Source organism: Lates calcarifer, linkage group LG6 (assembly GCF_001640805.2).
Source record: "Lates calcarifer isolate ASB-BC8 linkage group LG6, TLL_Latcal_v3, whole genome shotgun sequence".
Classification (NCBI taxonomy): Eukaryota; Metazoa; Chordata; class Actinopteri; family Centropomidae; genus Lates; species Lates calcarifer.
Window position 1 is genome coordinate 18273253 of NC_066838.1, and position 14700 is coordinate 18287952.

The 14700-nt window shown below is 41.3% G+C and overlaps 1 protein-coding gene across 2 annotated transcripts in view; it reads right to left on the bottom strand.

Annotated features, from left to right (window-relative positions):
* Positions 1–6707: 6707 nt before the first annotated feature.
* The window catches only part of fgd (faciogenital dysplasia), a 54102-nt gene continuing 46109 nt past the window's right edge, over positions 6708–14700 (bottom strand). The window contains exons 13-19 of one of the 2 annotated variants that reach the window (XM_018701101.2): positions 14636–14666; positions 13624–13728; positions 13068–13121; positions 11175–11273; positions 10871–10999; positions 9675–9815; positions 6708–8354 (exon numbers count right to left, since the gene is read on the bottom strand). In XM_018701101.2, the coding sequence (XP_018556617.1) occupies positions 8109–8354; positions 9675–9815; positions 10871–10999; positions 11175–11273; positions 13068–13121; positions 13624–13728; positions 14636–14666 (805 nt within the window). In that variant the 3' untranslated portion in view covers positions 6708–8108. Of the gene's footprint in view, positions 8355–9674; positions 9816–10870; positions 11000–11174; positions 11277–13067; positions 13122–13623; positions 13729–14635; positions 14667–14700 lie in introns of both variants that reach the window. The other variant, XM_018701100.2, reaches the window with a different exon arrangement.

The following is a 14700-nucleotide window of genomic DNA, read 5'->3' on the forward strand; positions in this document are numbered from 1 at the left end:
AGCAGTATTGGACAAATCTTGACCTGATGAGGGCGCTATGTTAAGAAATCCAAACAACATCAAAGTAATTACACTTAATCTTGAGAGAGGCATGAATGTTTGTACCAAATTTCATGGCAATCCATCATATAGTTTCACTCAAAATCACAAATGTCAACCTCATGATTGGGCAGAAAAAAGTCAGGGGATCACCAAAGTTATTAAGATTCATCATCTGGAAATCATGAACATCAAAATTTATGGCCTTCCATCCAGTTGCTGTTGTGATATTTTAGTCTGGACCAAGGTGGTGGACCAACCAACCGACACATCCATCCCTAAAGCCACACTGCCAGCATGAATAAAAATGCAAATACAGTAAGTATTTTTTTTTTTTTTACATAATTGACCACTGAGGGGCAATTCTCTTTTGACACCCTTCATAGAGAGGAAAGAGTAAGACTGACCAGTCAGCTCTTATATCACATTGTTGCAATACTTCCAGCTAAATATGTCATGCTGTAGCGCTCCACCCTGAGGGCCATATCCTCTCACCACCCCTGTCACAAGAGAGGAAGAGGAGTGAGGGAAGAAGAAAAAAGATGTGAGCAAAGAGGGAGAAAGTGAAGGAAAGCACGAAACATAGCAAGGGAATTGCATCACTTTAATTGTGCCACAATTTCCCCCGCAGGTAGTTTAAGTGCTTGTACATCCATGTGTGCCAAGCAGTGTTAATACAACTAGTGCAGTCAGGGACAATTCCCACTGTGGCATTGACAGAAAGCTTGCAGCAGGGTGACCCAAAGAGGCTGAGGACAACAAATAAAAGATGAGAGAGTTTTGTGGTGGTGGTGGTGGTGGGGTGGGTACTGAAAGCAAACAGGAGTGAAAGAAAAGTATAGCTTGGCAAAGGTTTGAAAACTAGGAGAAGATTTGCAAGGTTGAGTAAGCTGCACTGTGCTGAGTTGTTAATTTCTGGCAAACTTTTGTAAAGTTTTTTTTTTAAAAAAAGAAAAAAGAAAAAAAGTCACTGCTCAGAGGGAGAGAACAGATGAGGCACTGGGTTTGACAACAGAGAAAAAAATAAATCAGATTTTCACATCAGGGCTGCCATGGTCTGGTGGCTCCACAACAAAGTTCATCCAGGTCTTATCTTGAGTCTTTTTCAACATACGTTCATCGTTTTCCTTTCACCAGACAAAAAGTAAGTGCTGCACTTTATTCTTGAGGACATTTGAAGTATGGCCTCAGCAAACCTTTTATTACTGCACACAATGTCCATGTACATTTCTAAACCGAACCTTGGACATTTTCTGAGTCCAATAGAGCTTTTGCTAAAACCTCTTCATACTGAGTGTCCTCTCCAGGCTGAGTAATTGCTTAAGTATTGCCTGGATGCACTTCCATAATAAACATTTTGTGTATCTTAGACTAACATTGCATTTCTAGGTTATGTTTGTGTACATACACTGTGTTATTTTGATTAGCTGCTTCTCACTAGACTTTTAATTAATACTCTATTGCCAAATGACTCATTCTGAAATGATTGCTGTTACCCTAAATGACTCCTTTGTTTGTTTCAGTGAGATTTAAATGCTGTCATGTCATTTCACAATGTTCCATATGAGTTGATGAGATGTTTCTCTATAATAAAATATTCAGGTCTAGTGTTTTATAGCATAATTTGTTCAATGGCCCAGACTAGACAGTGCTCACTTATGGATGGTGTTTTCTTCATTAGATGTGTTAATTTAGGCTGCAGTACAACTTAATTTAGTGTGAGTGCAAGTGAGTTCACACACGTTTGCACATTTGTCAGAATAGAACAGGTGTGCAGCTCAAGGAAATACATTAATATTAGGTTTACTCAGGAATGAATGGAGAAATACTCTATCGTTCCATGAAATAGGGCTGTTTTGTCTTGCAGGAAGGTGTAAGCAGGAGGATTCAAGGGTGAGGCAAAGCCATGGGTGCTAAAGCTAATGGAACCATTGATAATACAGTTCTTCAGAGGCCATTCTGCTTGTTCATTTAAATGGACCTCAAATCATCATCATCAAATGCAGCTTAATGATTTTGAATTAACATATAAAGACAGGACGACCAACCCTCTCCAGTGGCCGTGGATCTGGATGAGATTACTTCTCATTTCCACCTCCACTCAGACTGTGAATGAGACAAAGGTGTGAAAGATGTTGTCTCCGGTGATGTATTGTTACTATCAACGAAATTCATCAGCATCATCATCAAGTAAATCTCCATCATGTGCCTTCAGATTCTGTGATTAAATTTAGGGCATTTCCCCAGCGCGCGTGATTGATTTTTGTTTCAGCGAGGAGGCCAAATTGTGAAGCGTTATGAAATTCTACTCTAACTGTGTCTGGGATTGAATGTCCAGAAAATCATCTTGTGAGTTGCGAGAAAACATGCAGTGGTAGAGGAACACGGTTTCCTGTCACAAAGACATCAAAAACACAGACACAGGTAATGAAACTGGAGGGAACAAACCCTTATCACGTGTATAGAGCACAAAACATGAAAATGGCAGGAAACAGTTGCAACCACTTCCTTTACAGGAATGGAGAACTGTGTACTTGCTTCACTACAGAATGCAGCCAAGCATCTGTGCTTGTGTGTGTGGGTGTTGCTGCAGATATGAGAGCTAAGGGCAGCATGAAGTAACACATCCCACTATACTGCATGTATGACCCGTGATCATTCAGTATGTCATGTTTTTAACCAAGTTTAAAATGAACCCAAACAAAAAATCAGCAACATCAATCAAATGTATCTTCTGTCCTGAAAGTGTCTGTTTTAGGACATCTCAGATTCAGCTTGTCAGACAGACTTGTCTCAGTTTTTATCAGTCTTAAATATTGGACTTGCATGTGACATGAGGCCAGAAATAGGACTCCAAAAGAACGATAATATTACCCACTTATTGCCAGATGAGTAAATATGCAACAGTTTGCTAACAAGTTTGCCATATCAGATGATTATATGTCAGTATTTTGTTTAAAAGTTCTCAGCCACAAATATCCTTAGTCATTTGTTCTTAACCTTTTTCAACTGTGACCCTTTGAAGTGATACAAAGTCTTCTCATGTCACCTCTCAAAGGATTGGATATGTCTATGGTGTGGAAGCAGTTAAAACAAAGTGGTTGAAAATGCTACTATTCACTATTCATCATTATTGGTATTAGTAGTATTATTATGTGAAACAATATCCAAGGACAAGATTTAACTCCGATGCTCAATAATTTGTGTAGGAGGATTTGAGATGAATGCTAACATTAGCAAAGCATTAATCTCACAGTAGATATGAATTAATGGGAATTCAGTCATAGTTTTGGAGGTGTTTTGAAGTGTTAGGCAAAGTACTTGGACCTGCTGTTGGAACTAAAAATAGTCCAAAGTCAGGGTTACACCAAAGTCATTAGGAATCATCCTCTAGAGACCAAAAATGTCTGTACCAATTATGTCAGTCCATCAGTGGTTATGGAAATTGTTGGGCTCACAGCTATCCAGTGTGGCTAAAAAGAGAGGAAAAGAGAGGAAGAGAAGAGAAGAAAGGAGAAGAGAAGAGAAATTGGCAGCACTGTATGAGTGAGGCAGGTGGTAATTTGTTCTTTCCAGTTTTCCCAAATAGGTAGGTCAGCAGGTCTGTGTATTCAGAGGTTTGGGGAATGCAAAATGCAAATGTTTCTGGGCCACACAGATGTAGAGGACACACACACATACATGCACAAACACACACAAAAAGCTGGTAAGAGGCTTACGCTCCAGTGGCGTATACAGCTTTCCCATTAAACCACTCTCCTCCACTGTAGTGGATGAAGAACAAGCAGCACAGAATTGTGGCCACAACCCAAAACCCTGAACAAACATCTTCATTTGAAATTTTCTGCTTGGCTTTGCCTTCACTTACAACTGTTCTCTATTACATATCTGGCAACAATAATGGCTTGGTCCAACCAAGATTGCCTTTTGGGCTCATTCAAAGAGGTCTGTATCCTTGATGAATAGAGCCATTAAGAGAAGCCTCTGGGGCTCAGATGGAGGTCAGTTTGACATGTTACAATTCCCCTGCAACCTTGGTAGAGTCAGCTGTTACAGACTAACACACATTAAGAATTCAAAAGCAAGACAGAGAGGTGTATTTCTACAGCTGCATTACCACAAAGGGGACACACCCTCTCACAAATAATTAGGACAATACAAAACTTCCTGCCACAGACTTGTGTTGGTACAACTAAACCCCCGATTCTACAGCTGAGAAAAGAGTTGCTCAGATACATTTTCACAGAAGGAAAAAAGAAAAAAAAAAGTCAAAACAACAACACAGAGCCTTGAGTTTCTCTCTGGAGAGATGATGATAGCTTATCTCAGCATGGTCTCTGTCCTGCAGTAGACACTGTGCCCACCCTGCTCCACTCTGTTCTAGATGTACAGCATGTAAAACTATGACAGAAGGAGACAGTCAGCAGTTTGCTCTCTATCTCTGCACCACAGCTCTGAGGCCCCACCCAAGCTCTCAGCTCCACAGAGACACAAGCCTTCCAATTCATCATTTTGACACTCAGTGTTGACTTGCTAAATAAAGAAGTTATGGTTCATACCACCTATCAATAGCTGTTCTCTCCTCTTTTTTTTTTCTCCGAAATGCACATCAATATGTTTATGCCCAGAAGAGCTGCAAAGTTGAGACAAAACAGAGTTAGGGAGGATGAAACTGAATTAAATCAAGATGTAGAAAAATGGACCTAAAGCATCTGCAACAGCTTTCCTACACCCATCTCACGCCTTCTTTTATATAAACATACATAACTTAGTGTTGAAATCAGCCATATAGTTTAAGCACCCAACCCTTTCTGTAAAGTTTTATCTATATCTGTTTTGATTTTGTTCTGCCTTTTAACGCCTACTTAAATAAATGAACTGTAAGTTGTACATGTGAGAAGTGCAAGGTATCTAACCACGACAGAGGAAAAGTAGCATGCCACACTGTAAATGCTAACACACAGATAGATCACGAGCATAAATCAAAACCAAAACCTGTACTTGAAGCTTATCGCACTGTCTTGCACATATTGCTTTAACAGCACACATCGTACTCTGAAAATGATCACTGCAATGCACAGAAATATAGTCTCTGGACTCATTATCTTCTGACTTCTGAATCAGATTGTAGCAGCAGTAAAGATATTATCATATTGCTTTCCATGTCAAGAAGCTTGTCGCCACAGTACACAGAGTTTCAGTGCTGTTCTCATGGTGACAGCTGGCTATACTGCTGCACACAGCAGGCAACGTGCTTTGAAAAAGGCACTGTGTACTTGACTTCATATGTCGATAAGAGCCTTTGTTCCCACAGTTGCAACAGATCTATCTTGTTCAGCAGTTTGTATCCATTTCAAAACACTCACAAAAACACACACTGATATGAAAAACTAAAAGATGCACACAGCCAAAGCAACTGAATCATAGCACTGAAGAACCGAGCTTAAAAAAGCAAACAAGAAGGTGGAAAACCTTGAAATTTTATCTTAAAATATTATGTGCCCCAGTGGATTAATCCTAATGATTTTTCCTGCAGTGCTACCACAAGGCTCACATTTGCTGTTATAACTAAAATTTGGTACACATATTTACATTTCCCCCAGAATGACTTTTAACATTTCATTAAGTGCCAGATCAAAATTCAAACTTGTCCAGTGGTTTACGACCAAATACCTGCAAAACCAATGATGTTCACATCAGTTGTAGTTTTGTGTGTTGTGCTGATTAACTAATATTAGCATGGTTGAACATACACTTAAACAGTAAACATGGTAAACATCAAACCTGCTAAACATAAGCATGTTAACATTCTCATTGTTAGCATATTAGCATCTGGCTCAAAGCACTACTGTACCAGCCTCACAGAGCCCCTGATGTGGCTGCAGACTGTTAACATTTTGGGCTATCAGTGGTGAATTGTGGTCACTCGCTCATTCATAACTGTGGTCAGTGCTTGTAAGAGAAAATTGATCTTAGTGTTGGCATGACCTCGTCTAATCGCACGAAACAAATAGTAAAACAGATTATTGTACATGCTGATGCCAAAATAATTTGACTCAATCAAAACAGCTAAAGCTGGGTGCTAAATTGCTAAATGAATCAGCATGTTATTATGTGTTTCTCTCCAAGCACTACTGTTACTGTGTTGAAGTGCAGCCCCCACAGAGCCACGATAGCAGCAACTCTCAGTCTTCTTGTTTTTTTACTTTTACCTCCTGGTTTTACAGTCCAAAGTGGATGGAGACATTCAAGTAAAATTTCTACCAACACTACTAATAGTACCAAATTAATCCGAAAGCTCTTTTTAGTCATTATGAACAATCCAAACAGACAGGAAAACTAAAAGTGAACAAGAAATAGAAGGAATGGGACAAAAGCTACAGTATAGTAACCTTAGATGACATGTAACATGCACACGGAAATGTGTTTGCACACATACAGTAGACTTAATCCTCTTACATCCCAGCAGCGTACTAAATCAAATATCTGCTGGCATCACTTCATATGCTGTTTGGTGTGTGACATCAATACAAGATCAGTGGCTGTAGTGAGTGAACATCAGTTTATGTCTCTGAGCGGAGTGTGTGGATTGATCTTGTACTCTTAGTGAAAGTGCAACGTCTATAGTCTGTGTGTGTTTCACTAAGGACAAGACAAAGAAACATATCTGCTCGGACAATGTGGTACTGAGTGCACCACAACATCTGTTTTTATTGATGATATGCTTGACTGCTTTTCCACTGTGCACAATCCATGTTTAAAAACACAATGCTGACTCTGCTCACTTACAGTACGACAAAGAATGAATTCTGGAGCATAAAAAGAGGGGGAGGGGCGGGGTGGGGCAAGATTTCAAAGCACGGTACATAAATATGAGTGAGTTTACATGCACAAAGAGATCCAATGATGAGATTTTCTTTTTTTTGTTGCTACTTTTGCTTAAAGGCTGGTGCTGATAGGAGCAGGGTACTGGGGGGCAAGGCAGAATAAACAGTTTTACAGTACAGTACTTGGTTTCCATCACATCACCAAAGGGAAGAGAAGCGGACAAACGGTTGCTATGCTGAGAGAGAGAGAGAACTACACAGGATTTATTTATTTATTTCTGAACCTGCAGCACTGGGTCAGGATTGAGGCCATGTGATCCCATTCTGGCTGTGTGCTCTCATCTGGACGAGTCACAATAATGAGAGAGTGGAAATGTGGTGGATCAGACTCAGATTAGAGGTCTCAGTGTCCAAAGACGATAATGGGAGAGAGTTATTACCGCTACAGGAGAGAGGAGTATGAGGAGAGAGTCTGTAAGATGGGAGCTGACAGTGGGAGCATCAGGTGGCCAGCCACAAGTGTACACATCTCTGTGTTCTCTTTTTTTTAAGTTAAAATGTCTTTTTTTCCTTTGTTTCCTTACATCTCACTATAGTATACATACTGTACAATACCCACTGAACTGCCACTGTCCCCAAACATGAGTGAAGAGAACAGAGAGGTGGCGCAGGTTACTTACACTAACATTCAATACTTAATAAACATGGGAGTGGGCTCACCTTCAAACACACACATATACACACACACACATACATACACACACATTCGTACGAATGGAAAGACAGACATAAGAGTTAATGCTTCACAACACGGTCGCATGTACAAGGAACTTCATCTTTAAAAAAAAAAACTTACAGAAACCTTATTCAACTATATTACAAATAAAACATGAGTTCTTCAGCAATCCTCTCTGAACTGTTGAAAACACTGAGAGAAATAAAATATCCTAACCACACATACATACAGTGGCGTTTGGTGGCATGATAGCATAGTCCTTCTTCTTTTTGCGAGTTTTTATTCAAGGGAGACAGAGAGATGGAAAGAGGGGAAGAAGTAGCCATGAAGATAAGACTGAAGTGGCATAGGAAGGATTGAGTGGTCCTTTCAAAAGAAAAAAAAAAAAAAAAAAAAAAAAGTGCCAAGGTTAAGTGAATTCAAGTAATGTGTGCTCTATACACAGGAGAGGGAGGGAGGAGGGAGGGAGAAGAGGGGGCGCGAGTCCTTTGGCTCCAACATGGCCACTATTGGCTTTTCCTGTTTTCAGTCATGCTCGTCGATGCGTCTGTGGGCGTCTCTCCGCGGGAAGCTTTGGAGAGAACGTCCGCCCACTTGGCCTGAAGCTCTGCGTCTTGGGCACTTAGGAGCAAAGTTTGCTGGGTGTTACTGAGCCGGAGTGCGTGCTTGACTTCTGACTTCTCTGCGGCTGATGGCTGCATCACGCTCACTTCGAAACCAGGAAGAGGCACCACCCGTGCCCCCTTGGAGTCCTACAAAAAAAAAAAAAAAAAGGATTAAAAAAATATCAGACAAGTCAATCAGAGGTAATCAAGTAGTATTTATAATTATGTTTCTCTTGAATAAGCATTCTTTTGAGGAGAGAGTAAATATATTGTAAATGCAGCAAGTGACAGCTTGACTCTTCAGTAGCAGGAGAATATTCCACCAGGCATGTATAATAAACGATGTCCTCCTCTATCCCTTCCCCCTCTTTCTTTCTGTATAATCAGGAAATGCTCATCCAACTCTCATTAATCCTAATCTTTGGAATGGCAGCTTTCTGCAGTGGGATTGGGATATTAGTCTTGGAAATGAAACCCGGGCAGGTTTTAACGGGCTGACATTCCTTCTGTGCCACCCACTCTTAAATGAATGACAGTCTCTCGTGGAAAGCTTTCAAAGATGATTGCTTTGGGATTTTTTATTTATTTATTTAGTTTTTTAGGCAATCGTGTAAACTGCTCATTGCATCTACTCGGGATGTTCTGAGGAGGTTTATTGCCACATACAGGCCCAACATTTCAAGGACTTACAGTAAATCCAAAGAGCTGCCTCCTTTGGTCAGTGCAAACTAAAACCCAGTCGTGCTGAGGAGCAACGTCACCAGCAGCGGCTATACCTGGGGTCAGATACGGGGCAACCAAATCCTCCTGGCCCAAATCTACAGAGCACAGACAGTGCACAGACAACCTGGCACAGGCAGGATTGGATAGATCTGACTTACACACACTCAGTGATGTGCCCAGGTGCTAAACTGTACAGATGTCCTGCTCCACAAGGAGGAAGCTCACAGGATGCATAGACAGGTGCAGCAGAGGATCAGCAGATAAACAAGAGATGATTCAGGTACATGGGTTATGTGGCCATGTGGGTGAAAATGTATTGTGCTTTATTTAAACAATGCTTGACGTAACAAATGATCACATGTAATATGGCCTATATGATAAAGGGTGGAGCATGTGAGCACTTAAAATATATAATCTCTAAAACTAATGAAAAGGTCATATATATTGTAATTAACAGCCAGACACACATGAACACACACCTACCTCCAGTGTGTGTGTGTGTGTGTGTGTGTGTGTGTGTGTGTGTGTGTGTGTGTGTGGTCTAGGTATTACTCATGTTGTGGGGACCTAAACCTGTTCACATAGTCACATTATGGGGACTTGCCTTCCTTATGGGGACAAAAAGCAAGTCACCAAAATGTAGAGAGAAATTAATCTAAGTTTATATAATGTCCACTGAAGTCATGGAGACAAGACCATGTGTATGTGTGTGTGTGTGTGTGTGTGTGTGTGTGTGTGTTTTACCTGTCCATTGCTCTGCAAGTACAGCACCAGTGGCTCAGTCTTGGTCACAGCCACCCACATCTTGGCCCAACTCTTCCCTTTCTCTTGCACTTGGAGGTGGCCACACAGTAAACAGTTCTCCCCTGTTAGAGATGTCTGTCTCTGTGAAGATACAATAATACAGAGGTATACATTATTATATTTCAAAATACACAAGTGCAACTGAGATAACTGAAAAACACAGCTCTTCACTGTAAGACTTCTTGACAGACCAATGATCACTGATTTATGGATTGCATAACTGATGGAAAACAATTTAATGTAGATTTTCTCATGATGTGCATTATCAGAATTATCATATATCATATATTATCATTATTGATTCAAATTCGTTTTTAAGTTAAATCCATCTGTATCACATCTTGGAGATTTAAATTTGATGAGCAAACAACGGCGCAGATCTTCTGCTGTTCAACATTACATAACAACAATGTAGGACACAGTGAGATTTGTACATGGACAGGTGTTCAAGCTCCTGCTGCCCTCTTGTCTAACCCTTGTGCGGCCTACAGCTCCCCCATGTGGTGACTAATGTCATTGCGTATGAGATTTTTCCTCTCCTTGGAGATCCTGTCATTGAGACACTTGAACTGAGTGAACCCAGATCTGATCTGTAAGGCAATTTCAGCATTACATATAAACAGTATCCTCCTGTCAGCTTTTCAGTGTGTAAGCAAAGTAGAGTGTACATTCATCCACAGAATCCCAGACAGCAGCGCAGACACCTGAAGCAGCCAGACTGTGGAGTCAGCGGAGACGACTGGTCCTCCTTAAGCTGAGATCTCATTATCACGTTAGTCATCAAAGAGGGATTAGTTGATCTTTCAGTGTGACTGTGTGTATATTCACACATATAAATATACTGTACGTGTACAATCTGTGTGTGTACAATGGTTTCAGACCACACAGTGACTTTAGTATTCAGCAGAGACAGTGTGCTGAGCTTAGTAAGTAACTCTACTGTGCCTCCTTTTCGTTGCCATCAGTGCAGTCTGGCTGCTGAACCCTGGTTGACATTGAGCACTGGTACACACAGAGAGATGTGCCATTGGACTGGCACGAATCGAGGAAGAAAAATAAACTATTTTGCACACACTGTTCAGTCTACGTGTGTGTGTGTGCTCTGGTTATTGTTTGTCTCCAAGTGTGTGTCTCACCTCAGGCGCAGCTTTCCTTTTCTGCTCACTGACACCGAAGTTCTCCAGGCTGAGGCTGGCGTCGAAACACTCTGGGCACACTTTGCTCGTTTTGTTGTCCAAAGTCTTTGAACACTTTGCGCAGATGGCCTGCAGAAGGACGGGGGAGAGAAAGAGAGACAGCGTTGAGAAGCCGCTCACTTGTTAACAGTTAATTGTCTGAAAGAAAATTTTTCCATTTGTGTTCTGACTTCTGTCTTCATCCCCTTTGATTCTACGTCCCACCAATCAATGCCCATATTTCCCCTGTGCCATCTGTGCTCACCGCTCCACAGGCCTTGCAGTGATGTTTGCGCTTGGTGAAATTGAAGCTCTCGCTACAGCCTTTACAAGTTTGCTTCTCTTTCTCCTTTTTCTTGGAACTCTTCTGGAAAAAAAACAACAACACAGGAGTCATGCGTCAAGGTCATCAGCCTGAACCAAAAGGAATGTCTGGCGGCTCGTCTCGCTTCATCCTTTGTTTACCAGGCTGCCTATCTTCCATTTCTCCCTTCTATTAACAAAAGACACACAGGCAGACAGACACCCACACAGACACACTATCCTTCTCTTAAAGACAACTAAAATGGAGATGAGATGGAGGTGTCCGCAGCAGTGCAGGCTGTCAGATTGTTGTTCTAGATACTGTGTAGGACGAGGAATGAAATTCATCTCCTAAAATACAGATAATATGAGAGCTAGCTGTCTTTTTGCAGTGGGCTGGTAGATAAGAGAGGCAGATGGATCCACTGCCACTGTCTACCCAGTATTATCATCATCATCACAATCATCCAGTCTGAGATCAGTGTACCTTAGCATAACCGGAGCAGAAGAACCAAACATACCAACATCTCACTGTTTTTAATCTTTAGTATCTTCAGTAATCACAGTATCTTTAAACCCAGATTTTATGTCTCTTTATTTTGTTAAGAGTAGAGTTAGTTAAAAAAAGGAGTTGCAGTTTCAGTCTGTTTTACATTAAATCACCTGAACACCCGTGTTTCTCTCTCTCTCTCTCTCTCTCTCTCTCTCTCTCACACACACACACACACACACACACACACACACACACACACACACACACACACACACACACAGGTGTTTTCACTTAATTAGCCTGATGAGGCCACTTCTCAGGACTGTGTGGGTGCCTACACACTGAACCTGACTGACATCTCCTTCACCCTCTTGTTAGCTTTTTCAGGTGCAAAAAAGCTTCACATCTGCTAATGAGACCCATCTAAGACACTCTGTCTTACAGGCAGCGTGAGCCTCTAACGTCATCAGTCAAACTGATACAACTGAGCAGGACCTTCCTCACAGCAGCCATTTTGAGGCGTTGTAGTGGGAGAAGCACAGGTGAAACAAATGTAATTAACGGTGGCTCAGTTCCATTAAGTGTCACAGGAAGCTGTGACTGTGAGTGAGCATAAACAATACCAGAACCCTGGAACTAGCTCAGCTAAACTGAACACAGTTGTTTTTAATATTACCAATTACAACTGTGCTTCATTTGCTATGACAAGCCAACATACCTCCTATGAGAAAGGTGTATCAGCATCAGTCGGCTCACCTGGTATTCATAACCTGTGCATAGTTTTGAAACTGCAGTGATGCCTCTGTCCTCTTTTTGGAGTAGCTCTAGCCTTATATGAACCCAAAAGCTGTTTTTTCCCCTGTGACACTAACCCTGTAAATTAACATTAAACACAGTCTTCTGGCAATGAGGTCAGCTCAGAAATCTTTTCGCTATCAAACATTAAGCAGAAAATGAAGAAATAATGCAAATGAGCTGCTGATTATGCACCAGAGTCCCTCTAAATAAGTCTAATTATCCAATTACATAACACTTTAAAATAAAATAATAAATTCACAGTTTTTCCCTTCGTTAAATAAACCATACAGTAATGAGCCTTAAAGGCAAAACTAGATTGCTAGCAAACAACTGGGCCCCAGAAACTCAGAGGGCCTGAGGACTTTAGGCTCAACATTTGACACTTTGTGGTAATTTAATTAGTTTAATTAGTAATACTATGTTCACAATAAAAGCCCACTGTAAACTGAGGTGGCCTTGAGGTAACACTTATAGGGTTAAAATCTAGCTTTAGGAAGTTTGTTATTTCAGAGTGTATTGTGTTTACATGGTGTATCTCTGTGTAACAGTATAACAGCATCTTACCCTTTCATGCAGTTTTTCACTATCTGAGTCCATGGACGTGTTGCACCAGGGACCCTGAGGAGCAGAACCAACATAAATTACATTTACTTGATACTGTCATGTCGAGCAATAGCAATCGCCTCCTCCTGCAGTCAGACATCTCTACCACTAGGTGTCAGTCTGGACCTGCTGAATCCCATCCTCTGGCTCATGTCAAGTTATGTTTGGCCGGGGTCCAGCTCCAGCCAGCCCAAAGTGGGTCAAAGCAGATCCATAAGAGTTTTGTATACACTTTGACTTGGGCTTTCCCTATTAGGTCATGAGAGAGTTCTGGGAGAGGAGACTCGCAGACGCTACGTGTATGACTGTCAGGATGGAAAGAAAGAGCTTCTTTATGTGTCTGCTTTGTGTGTATGATACTGCTACATCCATAGATGGAGAGTTGTTCGAGCGGACAAAGACCAGACTATGACGAACTTGTTTGGTGTTACCACTAGCCTCCCATGATTCATTACATAGGATGACCCACTGATTGACTGATCAATGAACTGATTGGTTGAAGGAGTGGGTGACTGACCGGTGAGTCAGGGAGATGGTCATCCTCTCGAGAGAAGGAGCTGTTAAAAGCTTTGTTGAATGTTTCGCTGTTTTGTTTGTGCCTTTCGATGGTGGCCCGGATCACCTAACAGTCATAAGAGATTTAGTGCAGAAAGGAGGAAGGAAAGGGTGAGGTCACAGAGGAGAGAGAGAGAGAGAGGGGGGAAGACAAAGAGAAGCGGCGATTATTGATCTGACACATCTGCATTTGAATGCATTCATTTTTTCTGTGTTTGTCACATGACTAAACACAGTAAACATGCTAAATTGCAGGATTACAGCATGATGTAAAAGCGTCTGATCTTATGTTACATGTCCTACAGAATCTGTTTCTCAGCTTAGAAGGATTAAAGTGACTCAAATGAAAAAGAAAAGATAAAAGGAGAAGGAGAGTCGCCTCTCCTTTCCCTGCCTGAATGGGAAACAAAACAGGCGTCTGTGGCGTGCCGTCTGGCCTGAACATGCACCAAACAAATGACAACAGCAATGACATCACAGCTCCCAAAGCATGATGGTCATGCTGCTACAACCCCAACGGAAGTGTCAAAGTCCAGAGACCTGCCTGACTAGTAGTGGTTAAAAATCTTTTCTTCTCTTTTAAAAAATCTCAAAAAATTCAGTTTACATTCCACTGTCTATCAGCTTTTCTGAAAGTTTCTTGTATTCATTTCAGCCCCTTTTTGATGCTCAGATACACACTCAAAACACACAGAAAAGCTCCCTAGCCCCCTCTACAATACACCCACCCAGCTTGCAAAAATGTTTTAATCAGCTTTACTCTGCTGTAATGGGCTAAATGAGCAATAATGACGGGCTTTATTACAGAATGTAATTCCCAAACACACTGAATGGGTGTGGGGAGGAAATCTGCTAATTCCATTCTCTAATAAAGCAGAACTACCAAAGGCATAGGCCCAATGCTGTTTGTGTGCATGAGAGACAGACTGTGTGTGGGTGTACTATATGTATGCGAGCATGTGTGTGATCCTTGCCTGAATCCAATCTTCCTTCTCCTCAGCTGTCCTGTAGAGCAAATGAAAGATCATGAGATTATTTT